At 33.9% G+C, this 14,835-nt stretch overlaps 1 protein-coding gene across 4 annotated transcripts in view; it reads right to left on the reverse strand.

Annotated features, from left to right (window-relative positions):
• ZZZ3 (zinc finger ZZ-type containing 3) overlaps positions 1-14,835 on the reverse strand; it is a 61,893-nt gene that overhangs the window by 15,314 nt on the left and 31,744 nt on the right. For all 4 annotated transcript variants that reach the window (XM_074832306.1, XM_074832307.1, XM_074832308.1 and 1 more), the window contains exon 4: positions 619-757. In XM_074832306.1, the coding sequence (XP_074688407.1) occupies positions 619-757 (139 nt within the window). The remainder of the gene's footprint in view (positions 1-618; positions 758-14,835) is intronic.

Genomic DNA, 14,835 nt, shown 5'->3' on the forward strand with positions numbered 1-14,835 from the left:
AAGTGTTTGCCACTGGTAGATGTGGCAGCAAGAAAGTATTCAAGCTTTAAACATTTTTTTCAGTATGCCTGTTACTACAATTTTTTAAGTTTGAAAAGAAAATGTTTCCTTATCAAAATTAATTCTCCTCCATCGACAATATTCTAATGATGTTACCCAGAACTCAGGCGTATTTTCTGGTGTTCATTTTGGTTTTAGGCTATGAATCGCGTTTCCTGCTCTTTAAAAAGTACCCTACCAAATTCACTCCCAGCACAAAATTTCATTTCTCTAGTGAAAAAAGTTATGAATTCTTGATCTGATGCCTTACTATGAATTACTTTCAGCCACCTGTAGATTTCAGGTTGTCTTAAAATACAATTACAATTAGAAATTTAAAGATTACATTTCTACATACCAAAAAAAGGAAAGAAAGCATATAAAATAAAATCATTGAAGACCTATGTCTTACAGATTTAATAAGAAAACAAAGGGCCATTTTTGCTCAGCAGATAAAGGATTTTAAACTCATAATGTTCATGCAAGTATATATATAATTCTCTGATTTCTACAGATGATGAATTACTAGTTATTTAAAAAAAAATGCAAGTAACACTTAAGAAAAGCCCATTGAAATACCTTCTTCTGGAGTCTTTCCACAAATCCAATAGGATCTTTCAGTGCTTCTCTCTGGTGTCTGCCTAAACTTTCAAGGTCTTGAACTGCTTGAGTACGTTGAGCCTCGAGTACAGCAATCGTCTGTAACAGTCTCTGATAACTACAGAGACAAAGGAAAACATCTCACTAAATTTGTCTTTAAAAGTGGCCCCCCCAATCTAAACACTAGCCATGATTATCTATTAGTATCTACCAGATTTCATAGCTTATCTGAAACAGTTCATAGGCATTTTTGCTGCACTATATAAAAAAATGTATCAAATCTATTTTAAGTAGTAGATGAATTTATATAAACCCATTAAAAAAATCCCCCCAGTGATTTCTTTTAAATGTAAATTCTCTACTAGCTGAAACAATATGGTATCAGGGACAACCTATTTGTATTCTCAGTAGCTATGACCAACAAGCTTTGCTTACAAAGTTAAAAAAACAGAAACAAAATTACTTAATTTCTCTTCCACTTCAAAATCAGCTTTGTTCCACACCAATACAAATGAAGCTCAACCACTCACAGGGTGGAGTGGAAGGGCTTAGAAACTGTATCTAAACATTTCATAGAAGCCTCACCTTATAGCAGAATATGGGAATCACGAAATATAACAATAAACCAAGGAACAAGTAATGTACAAAATAAGTACATACAAAACAGATTCCTCTAAGAATACAGAAGTTGAATGAAAATGTCAGCATTCCCTCAAACTTGCAGTCCCAGATTCACGTACAATTTTGACTGTCTATTTAACAAATATATTTGAGAGTGTGTGACTATCATGCCTGTACCAAATAACATATAATTCCCAAACTGTTTTCTATAAAGCTAACTCAGAGTCAGGAAATCATACAATATTGTGACACAGCCTTTAAAAAAATGGGTAACTACTTTTAAAACCTTTATTAACTTTAAAGTTACAGCTGTCCACTTCAGTTTCTGAATCATGTAGTTACCCATGGCCGCTGTTGTTGCAAATTGTTATGTATCAACTTCACTTTTTTCATGAAAATATTTTCTGACATTTAATACTACAACTGTATCTTAGTTCAGCACAAAATGCAACATAATGTATATTAAAATCAGGTAAGATCTATTCACTACTACAGTATTTCAGTAAATTTTCTTTCTATTCCCTTATTGCTAAAACAAAGACAAGCCTAACACAATGAATTCCACATTTATTACAGAAAAAATCCAGACGTTACTGAGCTAATGTAAGTTTTTCAATTGACTGCACTGGTAATTGGGCACGGCTTTAAGTGGAGGGAATTAAACAGCCTCAAGGCAAAATACAGGCTTTGTACCATCAAACATTTAAGTTTCTACCTACACATTAAACTACTGCCTCCCCTTGAAAAAGGGTAATTTTCCTTTGACTCAAATGTAATACTTGAAAACATAAGATACAGCCATACATTCTGAAGTTTGAAACTAAAATACTGAACTTATTTAAAAACAGTAGGATACAATTCTGTTATGAATTTATTATTATTTCAATTTGTCTGCACGTATTCAGGTTTATATGCAACTAAGACCTAAAATGCTTGTTAAACAGGCCATTGATACTGGAACAGTAGTGGAGTATTTTCACTAATGGAAAAGTGCTCCTATTTCTTCTAAACAAAACAACTTTGCATAAAGACAATTAATGGGGCTATTCTTGAAGAGGTGAAAAACGAACTTCAGAAATAACTTACAAAAGTAGTGACAGCACATCAGAATTGGCCTGAGACAATACCACAGTTCAGATTGTTACAGGAATCATCATATGTGGAATTAAGATCTTAGTTTTTACAAATAGCATCTGATTATTGCCACCTTTGCGTTGGGCAACTTCTGTCCACACTCAGGTGGACTGACAGCACTTCTTATGCAGAAGCCTGCCCTGCATGCTCCAGAGAAATGAAACATAGGCAGGCTGCTAACGTGTTTGATGTAGATGCAGCTGTAACACCACAGAAGAGCTTAATGACATCTGCGGAGATGATTTAACCCAGACAACAGAAAGCCTTTTTCTATCAGCACGTGCCAAAACTTCTACACAAGACTCTGGAGTTAACTCTAATCACAATAACAGAGGCTCAGTAGTGTGCACAAAAATTTGCATCTAAGAAGATGTTCAGTAAATACCTGCCTTTATTTCCTGAGCCATTTTACCTCATTTATTCAAATTGTATTTAAGTGATTGTTTTTCCAAATGAAATTGAAAGCAAATAATAATCTCATTTAAAACATTTACATACATAGAAGAAAGAAAGCAACCAAATGTCGGAGATTTAGATGAAGTGCTAATTTAATGATGATTCACATGTGTAAAGTGAGGGAAGAAACCATATTAATGAGGTGGCCTTACATAATTAAGTCTGAATGGAAAGAGAAGAAATTACATTTGGGGAAAAAGAACAAACAAACCAAGAACATTGAACTCCAATTACTTCCCTTGTTAAAACATTCATCTGACCTCACTAAAGTGATCATGGAAGTGAAAATAAATGGTTCAGAAATGGTAACTCTGGTCTTCATGGAAATATGTTAAATATTACAAGCATGTCAGGATCATTCAAAAATATGTCATGTGATGTTGATCTGTGGCTATATAGCACTATTTTAATGAAATAATTCATGAGAGAAAAAGGGAGTTTTGAGCAAGCTGTTTAGACAAAAAGGTTTCTGGTACATTTTTTGTACCTCTGCTAAAGAAATATATTAGCTTGGAGATATTTACTCTAACTTCCATATTCGGTTTTTATGAATGAATATATTCTGAAGTCCAGGAAGAAGGTTGCAATTTTATCAAGTGAGTATCAGAAGCATTGAAACGCACAAAAACGTGCATTTTGGGGTCTTTCAGTGCAAAGAAAAAATTGAAAAAACTAATCCTGAAATACAGTTTGCATAGTCCATATTCAGGTACTTCACATTTGCTGCAGTACTGCATTCTCTCCAAACCATTGCACATTCTTTCAAATTCCTACATGACTTTACAACTAACTATATTATAATCTGTCTGCATATGTTCTTTCAAGTTTTGAACCACTGATGTTTTCACAGGTTTGTACAAGACTTTTAGTTCTCTGGCCCTACATGAGTGTAATAAAGCCAAGTATTTCTCTGAAAAAGCAGTAAGCCAAGTAACAACACACACGTTGAGCACTTTCTCAAAGTCTCTGTCTGTTCTGTCTTCTTAGTCTCAAACAGTAACATAATACTTCTGCCGCATTAAGCAAAAGACACTGTGCATAATTTCCAGGGCTATTAAAGAAAAAAAAAAGTGGCTAACCATTTTATCATCCCTCTTCCAAGGTTTTTTGTAAATAAGCACAGCAATCATGATTCAAACTACGTCCTGCAGTTGTGCTAACATTCTCCAAAACTGAAAAAGTCTTATGAAGGTAAAGAGAAAGTAACTGGAACCTCACTCACTATGCTGCAAAACTGGCTCCATCCTTCAATGAGGCAATCAAAGAACAACCACCTCAAAATTATCCAGCTACAGTTACATAATTTTCTCTGTAAGATCTGTGGGGAATTACCAAGGAAAGTTATCTCACATCCTCTGCCAAAACAAAACAAACTCCTACAACTAAAAATGCGTAATTTGAGTAAACTCATAGTCAGTCATATCTCTTGCACTGACTGAAGTTACACTTTTCTCAGTTCTAACTACTAAATTGTTAGCACATACAAAACCCAAAGCAGTTTTCTTTTCAGGAAAATTTTCATTCTACAGTAAGTATTTCCTTGTTTCTACAGTCCCAGTATTGCAATTTCTTGTAATTTCTTAAATCATCTTAATTGCCAGGAATCTTCCAGAAGAACACTTGAATAATTCAGTACAGTACAGAAACAGTTTCGGTATCTCTATGCTGAAAAACCTCCATTAACATGGATTTCTGAGGGACCAATATTTAAAAAAAGGAAAGCCACTTTTTAAAGATTGATACTGATCAGCAGGGATTCCTGCTGATTCAGTTCTTCTGCTGCAGTGATAACTACTCCACTCTTTTGGATTGCTCCATAAAATAATTATCACATAGCAGAGTCGTATTTCTGAAGTCCTGCCATAAGCAATTATTTATTACACTATTCATTACCATGAACCTTGTTCTAATAGTGATTAGGGACACAACAGCCTCCTCTCTTGTCTATGATAAAGCTCGAAAACAGCACAGCTAGTACCTTAATGTGACTGATTTCCATTTTGATCCAGTTTTCTGAGATCTACTTTCAAGATGCTTTTTTCCCCCCTCAATCTTTCTGTCCTGTCATAACACTATTTACATTTCCAGATCTAAGTACACAGTTACATCACAGGTTTTATGTTCTTTGCATCAGGAACTAACCACAAGCTTTAGAAAGCGAGATAGATATATATATATGGAGTCAATCTGGCTTAAGAACGGGGTATTTCTTAAGTTTGCTCTTATTTTTTTAGATTAAATGACTTAACACTAGCCTGTACAAGAGGCCATGTCATTCAGCATTTTAAAATAAATTCATCTCAGTATTACAGTAAGACTGATTCAGTCACAGAGGCTAGTCCCTCTGTGGTTTCTGAAGGTTTCTTCTCCCTTCGAAAGAACAATGTACTGTACTTTGAACCTTAAGTGAATGAGCGAAGTGAGAAACTGATACTACAAAATGAAGATTTTAACTTTTGGGTAGCTAATTCAAATTAGTGGATGGAATAAAATAAATAAGTGAAGTTTTTCAGTTAAATTCTGGTAAATAAATGTGAAGCATCAGTTTTGTCCTAGTGGACAATGTAAGGGGCAGACATATAAGTGGCTGTTGGTAACATTAACCAAACACCACAAAAATGCCAAGCCTCCTCTAAAGATAAGCCCCCTACAAAGTCTTAATGCTCAAACATTTAGGAACACATGAGAAAATTTTCTGCCACTGGTCTTATCCATAAAAAAGAAGAATTTTCATCTTAAGTGTCTTCATCCAAAGTACATTTACACGCAAACTTGAAATGAGCAAGAGGTATCTCAAAACAGTACTGTGCACTATTTGTTGGACTTATCTAACATTCCAACATAATTATAAGGCATTTTCTCACCTTTGAAGCAGTATCACTTCTACTCTCTCCTCAAATGAAAATAAATGGAAGGAGGCCCTTGCCAGTTGAAAGTTTAGTCCTTACATAATCTTTTTCAAATTTACATAATCACCTCTGAAGTAATGATATAATGAATATTTTCACATTTACTTTTACATATATGAAAACTCATGCAACTTTGACTGCCTCAAATTTTCACATAGTATTCAATCTTATAAACACAGAGCTTAATGTTTATTATTTGCTTTTAGCATGAATCATATACAGATCTAGAACACTTGCATTATTATCACAATGATAATTTTCCCCTTTATTTAAATATTTATCATTGTTAGATCACTAATGCAACTCTATTCAGTATTTTGTAAAAGTTGAGAATACGTAAAGTACTTCTATAAAGCTAACAGGTGACAGAGGTGACACTGATTAACAATGGAAAACTAGAAAGAAATTATTTGCAATTTATGTAATAAAATCAGCAGAGTTCCCTGTAATTGTTTGGATGCTCACAGAAATTACTTAAAATATAAGAAGTTACTTTGTCAACTATACTTGCCTTACAATGATCATTTAGTACCTTGCAAAAACATATACTTTAGTGCCTAATTAAAAAGAAGAAACTTATCATCCCAACTGATAAAATGCTGTGCAGCTGGTGGTCATCACTTTCTACTCCCAAGACTAACAGCACATCTACAGTTCACATATGATAAAAAGTACAGTAACATCAATTTTGGGGATTAGAAGGTAAAAACCTGTGTACTATAATTTAATTTTATATTAAAAATACTGATTATTTCTTGAGCAGGTAGGATTTAAGTGAAGGAGTATACACTTCTCATAACAAAATACGGCTAAGATATATGTAGAAAAAATATCTACTTTATAAAGAAAAGCTATTTTTTGTATTTCCAAGAGCTGTGACACAAAATCGGTATGTATCAGTAACCGTGAGGATTTGAGCAAGTCTTTGTTTTATTGCCATCTACTGGCACTCTAGCAAAGTACAGATTAAAACCTGCTCTCAAGTCATTTATCACTCTGGATTTTGGTCTACTAACAGCAACTCAAAAAAAACCCCCTTATTAGATGCTAAGCTAAGAAAGTATTGGATATTAAACATGTTACAATATAAGAGTGCAAACTACTGTAGGAAAAGGTAAACATTAATTGCACTTAGGATTTCCTAGTCAATCCAAGGCAGCTGTAATAAGAGACTGGCTTCCTGGAGAAATCTTTAAATCAGATCAAACACAATCTTCTCATTTAAAAGTAGTGGTTTGTTCTGTTTTGTTTGTGGGTTTGTTTGTTTCAGTTCATAAATACCAGATAATGCTTCCAGCTTTTAAGCTTGGCCTGAAATCTTTGCCAGTGTCATGATACAGGAATTTTGACACTGTAGAGTTTCTCTCAAAGTACTCCAATGTGCATCTGAGCTTTAAAAAAAATCTGTTACTGCACTAGGGAAGAGCGGCCCTTCTTTGATTTCCCTTCAGAAACAGAAAAGAGTTTAAGGGCATATATCAACTCCTGTCAGGACTTACAAAACACCTCTGCCTGAAGAAAGCAGCATATGGTAGGATTTTACGTACCTAATGCTTAGATACTATGACCAAGGTAATCTACTTATAGCCAATTCTGCAACTCATTATGAAATTGTTTTCCACTCTAGCTTAACCTCTTTACACATAATTTACTGCACTTTATCCATATTTAATACTCATACTTCAGATCTTTGAAAAGACTTCTGAGATAAGTAATTAAACTGCATTTCCATTTTATACATGAAACAACTAAAGTATACATTAAGTGACTTCTCCAGTGAACAAAAAGCGCTATTTCTGAATGCCAGCCTCAGGCTATAATACATAAATATTTAAAACAAAGCAGAATTAAGCCAAAAAGCGCTTTTTTTTTTTTTTTTTAAAGGACATCTTAAAAAGCCAACAAATGCTAAACCAAAACAGAAAACCCTACTAGTGTCTTTTACGTGGATGCAAAAGAGCCATTTTTCACTCTAATTTCACCTTCCTTCTAACTTTCACAGCTCCAAACTATATTTCAAGCATCTGAACAGTATTTTATTGGTTATGAACTTGTGATGTCCTTTTCTTTCTTAATTCCTTAGCTGCCCCAGAAACAGAATGCCCACTCATATATTTCTATAGGCTTCATTCTTGTCAAGAGCTGTCCACCACACTCACCAGGATTTAATATTAGCTGTGCAAAAGCACCTGTATCAAATATCCACATTTCCAGCAAGTTTTCAAAATTTTTAGTAGCAATTACATCTCTGTGCCTCTAAACAAACATGTAACTTGCTTCAGTCCTGTCAACATGAAAGTTTAAAACATCATCCATCAATCCTCTCCCAGTTAACACATTTTAATATAGTCTTTTGATCTTCCTTTAACAGCACTTTCTAAAGTATTTGCCTGCAGGACAGTCACATTTGGTAAGGAAGAAGATATAGGTCCCTGTCATTCCTCTATTTTCAAGGCTTGGAGTGACACGAGGAAATGGCAGTAAAATTGTTTTCCTCAGAAAGGGCACAGAAAGGAAGACTGACAGTACATCCCCAACTCTTTCTCCTCCCTTCTCATCATCTCTAATGAGAATGGTCCCAACTCCTTTACTGAGAGAAAATACCACAAAGATTCCTCCAAGTATCTCTGCTTAGGTATTCTTCTCTAAAAAGATGTTGGGGAAAGCAACCATTCAGAAGGAGCTTTCTTTCAGGAAAAAAATAGGGGCAACCCCTGTTACCATAAAACTGACCCAACTGTACAGAAATCCTGTGAACAAAAAAATCAGAGAAAGTTGGCAACACTGACTACTGGACTTCTTTGACTCACTCGATGTTAGTTTATACAGGTTTTCATTAAAACCCAAGGAAGAAGCCCCCTGATTATTCAGGTGTATATCCTTGCTGTAGGAGCAAATTAACATATTCCCTCAAGTATTCTGTTATAGTAATATCGAAGACTATAATTGAATTACAAGAACATGATATGCAATCATGAGAAGCTGACTGTTCTAACAGCAACACAAAGAATCACTGAATTTTTTTTGGCTAGAGAACGGGAAGAGAAGTTAGAAATACAGCAGAAAATTAGTAAAATGGTTTTTTTTATTAGTACTCACTATGATAATATACCATGGACACACAGAGTTGATCCTTGGCTTAGAAAGCATAAAACTTTCAAAAGTTGTTATACAGAACAACAGCACATCTTCACCTTGGACCATGCAGAACAAAATAAAGATGTGCAATAATGAAAAATTATGAATCAGCTTGCTATTCCTACCAAGAACAAAAAGTAAAGGAAACCAAAATTAGGATCTTTCCTCCTCTCAAAATAGCATGTAAGTACTTTCTAGTACCAAAGAAACACCTATCTTGATTAGAACTTATTGCTGAGACTAAAACAAACATTAATACATACTGCTCATGCAATTCCTTTCTAAAAGATACTGCCAGTGAGTTTTGTAGTTCATGATGCTGTGAAAACTTCATGTAAGACCAGAACAAATACTTAAAACTGGTAATGGAGTTATTTCGAGCTAGGTTAGTTAAAACTGAAGAGTAGAGATACCTGCACTCTCACACCATGTGCCAGTCACTGTCCTTTTCTTGGTGGCATCATTATGCTTACTAGTATTTTAGTGAAATACTTGTACCTCCCTACCAAGCAGGCAATTATGGTAATAAAATTTGTTTCCTGTCCCACCAGACATACTTTACATCGGTATAACTGGTATAACCACACTTTACTACTACTGCTTTTGTTAAGTGTCCCCTGTGTGCATAGCCAAAAACACAGCCAGAGCATTACTCTCCACACAGCTGTGTTGGGTGAATACATTACTTTTCTTGGGTTTCTCTTTTTTTTTTAAATCTGGACCATGAATTTCCTATGGCATTTTTTTTTTCAACTGATATTTCCTACACCTCAAAATGATTTTTATTATTTACTAATACTTAATTTTCCAGTTTAGATGAATTTACTAACGAGGATCCTTAGAAATGGTAAGCATTTCCAAATGAATGGGTATGAAAATAAGTTTCTACCTTTTTCTGTATTAAAATAGTAAGTTTGTGTTTATTATTATCATAAAATTTGTGCATTTCTCCCCCATGATTTCTGATCCATGCTGATAAGTTGGAAAGACAAGTTGAGTTTCTGTATGTTTTCTACAAACAGGCAGTTTGGAAAGGGGAAGACACCGTAACTACCGTCTCCACAAGAGAAAGGCAAGCAGAATTCAACTGTTACTCTTCACATTCTCCGGCCAATCCATGAGCACACATATCCACATGTACTACCAAGCCAGCCAGGAGGGAAGCAGCTCTGCGCTGGAGAGTTCGCACTCTCTTCCAGAACAAGATGCTGCAACAGAGGACTCTTGGAGGTGAGAGCACAGGCAGAAAAAGAAAAGCAGGTATCAGGCAAATCAGGAGAGAAGAGAATTCAAGGAGCAAAGGACACAAATCCGAAAGAAGTCAAGCTTCGTTTTCCACAGGATGCATTCTTTAAATGAGGATTTCACTATGTTTGACAGTGCTGTTCGCTAGGATTGTGCTGCAGTTGACAGTAAGATAACTATGTTCAGAGAAAGAAAAACGAATTTGACAAATGTACTTGACATTTAATGGCTCCTAGAGTAAGCCTATTACCAGACAGAGAAAAGCAGATGCAGCACATGCCCAAGGCATTCTCTCTTGGAAATGAAGAACTCTATTATTTAGTGTTTATTGAATAGCTCATGTAATTAAAATCTTAATCTTTAGTCCCACAATAATTTTGTATAACTTCTAACTTTTCCATTGAGAAGTACTTACAGATAGAAATGATCTTATAAAACATGATAAAATAATAATGCTGGCAGTAAAAAATTCTCAAAATACTTAACATTTTAAGCTGTTGTAAAATATAACAAGGATTTAATTAATAAATGTGGTTGTATGTCCATTATCAGCCCACTATCACAATGTTTTAGTAACGCAATTATCTGCAATACCAAACTCCAGTTGATCAGAAACTCAGAAGTTTCTGATTTCCTTGATATTTCTGTTTTGCAGATTAACTAATTGCAGCATTCAACTCCTAGATGAAATGAGAATTTTACTTAAAGTAGATTTAATTTTGTTACTTACTAAGAACACAGACCAGTCTACTAGACAGTAGAAACTACTCTTTGAAAAAAGTACCAATTGTCCGTATGTTTAAGTTTTATATTTAGTAGGTAGTTTAAGAAAAATATCACTGTATGCCACACCGCTCCTGTGTGGAACAAAGGATGAATTAAAACACACTGTAATCTAATATATATGGCATATATGCATTTTAAAAGAATTAACTTCTATTATTCTTGAACACTAAAAATGCATACTTCATCAATTCTTTTATGTTGATGATATATTCTGTAAAGTACTCAGAGGTTACATGCTTACAGAATAGTCGCTGTCTCTAACATTCTTGACCCCAATATGGATTAAAACTGCTACTACAAAAAGTAACTTACTTGATTTATAACAATTCCCTTTATTCTTTAAGATGAAACAACATAACAATCAAAGTCTTCTGAGACTAAAATTGTATGTCTCATAGGAAAATCAAAGACAAAGGTGTCCTTAAAAATAATATAGGAGGATAATTTGTTCTATAGTATTAGCTACTCATAGCTACATGACACCACTACACAGGAACATTAGATTATCTGACTTATCTGTACATTAAAATAAATCTATACTGTGTGATAAATGTGACCTTAATTCTGAGACATATATCTGACTATATGGGGATAAATTACAAAACGATGTAGTATTTTTATTCTTACCCAATATATATGAAGACAGACATGGAGATTTTATCTTAAAATATATTATTGAAAAGTAGTTTAATTTTTAATACCAGTTGTCATCCAGTTAAGGAAAAAACATGGTGCAGGTAAAAATAGAAGTTCACCTTAGTGAAAAAGACTCCTACAGGATTATGTTAGAGTTACAATTTAAGATTCTGTTTAAGGCAGTTCTCAAATAATTGGTATAACAAGGTGCACCAGACCCGATTCTAACAAGTCAAGTGCAGTAAGATGAACTTTTATAAAGAACTGTTTTAATCTAATTCATTAGGCAGAAACATTTGTGACTGAATAAAGCTCTACCAACAGGAAATGCCACAGATGCTTCTTTTCTTTTTCACATTCATATAATATTAAAAGTGCATCCAAAGACATCAACAGTATTATTATGGATTGTCAATTATATATTACATCTGATTGTATGATCCTACATAGCCCTCTGTCTTTCCAAGGCCTCTGCAACAACACAACCCACAGTAGGTAAGAATCCACAAGACTGGGTTTTAACAGATGTATCAAAATATTTCATTTTAATCTGTCTTCACTTTAAATGTCAGTACAGCTATTATGATTTTAAATATTATAAAGTAATAAATGAAACCAAAGATACATTAAAATATCTATTTACTGAACAAACGTAAGGTCCTAACTCTTGCAGCTGAATGTCTACTGGCAAGTGCTTATATATAATTCTTATATTTCACTGAGCTTTCCTACAGGCCTAAGTGGTTCCTATAAAGCTAACCACAGTTTACAGGATCCTAGAAATACACTGTATAATGCATTATATGCACATCAAAACTCAATTCCTCAATTACATTTTCATCTAGAACTCAGAGCTAAGTGTTAAACAAAAGTTTAACATGCAACCTAGTACCTGCCAAACATTGCAAATCTCTGAAGACAGTAAGTAGAGAGGAAGAACAACAAAAGAAAAGAGTGCACTAAATGAAACACTGGGCAAAAGGGAAAATGTACTGAGAATAAAATATTGCATGAGATAAAAAATTCAAGTAAGCTACTGCACTATAAGAAAGAATTAAACTATAAAAAGGTACAAAGAGATATGAGACGCTCCTGAGGAAAGACATATGCAAAACACTAAGCACAGCATATAAAATTACACAGTGTAAAAAGATTTAAATCAACAAGTTCAGTTTTGATGAAAATATCTCAAGAGAAAATGCAAAGGTTTCTGAGCTAGAACACAGAAGCAAATTTCTCAAATATGCACCAAACCATATTTTTCTGAGAGGAATTGTAATACACAAAAATTCAAATTGTGTAATAACAGAAAAATTAACATTAACAATACTCTACAATTATGCAACCCCCTAGATCAGTCTGTTATTATCTACATGAATGTCTATGTTGCAATAAAACTTCTGTTTAGAGATCCTCGATCTGTCTTTGTAGGAGAGATCTATTTTATGAAAGAGGTTGTGGAATATCCATCATTTCAGCCTTCTCTCTGAATAATATTCTGTAATTTGCTTTCTGGGATGATTATTGTATCATCCAGTTTTCCCAGAAATATGTGAACATGACAACATTTAAAAAGCATCAAAATTAATACAAAAATACCACAGTATACATCTAGTTATTTTTCTTACAGCAAGTCTTAACAACAGCTGTTGAATGTTTCGGTATATTCATATTTTATCAATGTTACAATAATTTTTTGGAGAGGGAAAATCAGCTGTATAAATGTCTATGTCATCAAGCTATGTAATATAACAAGAAATAACCTAAGTTTACAGATACATCAAATTGCTTCTACAGCACAGAAGAAAACAGCTTTTTTTTCCACTGTGGAACATCCAAAGAATGATATTAATGCCTTCTTGGAGATATCTGCCTCCTCAACCTAGCCAAGATGCTAACGTTTCTCCGAATTTGCTTTTAAAAGATAATAGAAATATAAACCAAAGAAAAAATCATCCACAAGTTTAATCACAAACTGATGAAGGACAGAAAAACGAAGCTGCGTACCATTTGAAGATCTGGTAAGCAGAAGACCAGCATACTGTGCTTAGCCAGAAATATCACAGGCAAAGTGAATAGCCTTTACCTGGCAGCATGGGAACCCTGGATTTCTTTGCATCTGACTCATCAGAGAGAACATCTCTGCTAAAAACTTTTTTTCTTTAACACTTTAGAAAATAAGCACCAAATGAGATTAAACAAGGGTATAATTAAGACACTATTCAAGACTTGTAACACATGAATTAGGTGTATCCTCTAATGAGCTTTGGTATTTTTAAAATTTGAAAAAGGATGTAGTGCACCATATTTGATTAACTCTTGAACTACAAAGTTCCAGATAAAGGACAAATGCACTCAAATATCAAACTATAGACTTAAGTTCTTTAGAAAGATCCTGTTACCATGAGGAACCATCAGAATACTACATTTACTTTCTTGCAAATATAAACAACAACAAGACTGCCCATAATTTTCCAATTATATCCACATTTTTTTAAAGGGAAAAAAAATTCCAGCTAACACTACCTTCTGTACCATGCTTCCCTTCTGAAAAGTAGAAATTATTCTTTCTTGAGCTAGAAGAGAATTCTAGCTTTTACCTCGCCACCAAAAATCAGTGAAATATACGACAGCATAAAAATAACAGCAATTTATTTTGGAATTCTGCATTCAGGCAGTAAGTTGGTAGCGAACTACCAAGTCCTAGTTGCAATTTCAAAAGCTCCCCTAACAAGCTCTCACAATCGGGCTGCCAATCTGAACAACAGTTAGTCGTATCTTCAAAGCAATTGTATATATTCAAAAGCCAACGCTAGGGCACGTTCCCAGAATTTTTCAAGAACAACTTAGATCTGTGTTTAATTGTAAGAATAGAAAAAACTACTGTTATTTTTACAGCATTTACATTCAATTGCAGATTTTGATTTTTAAAAACTGTGCATTTCGGACACGTTTAATTTGAAAAGTAAAAATTGAGGCTACATCTAAAAATGTGGTATTATCTTTACCATTCTTTTCCTAATAAATACCAAAAAGATACATTGCTAATGTATCTTTGTACAAACATAACTACTAAAGTCACCCTACATACAGATATAAAAAGATCCAAAAAACGTCAAAAGACAACAGTCCCATTTATAATTTAGGAAACAGCAATCTTCTTTCTATCTACCAGGAAAAGTGTCCATACACTTTGGGCCGATGGCTAAAGCTGCAGATATTCGATCATTATTTTGAAATCATAGTTTGTCTGAACCATGCTCTAATTCAC

Source organism: Strix aluco, chromosome 8 (genome assembly GCF_031877795.1).
Source record: "Strix aluco isolate bStrAlu1 chromosome 8, bStrAlu1.hap1, whole genome shotgun sequence".
Lineage (NCBI taxonomy): Eukaryota > Metazoa > Chordata > Aves > Strigiformes > Strigidae > Strix > Strix aluco.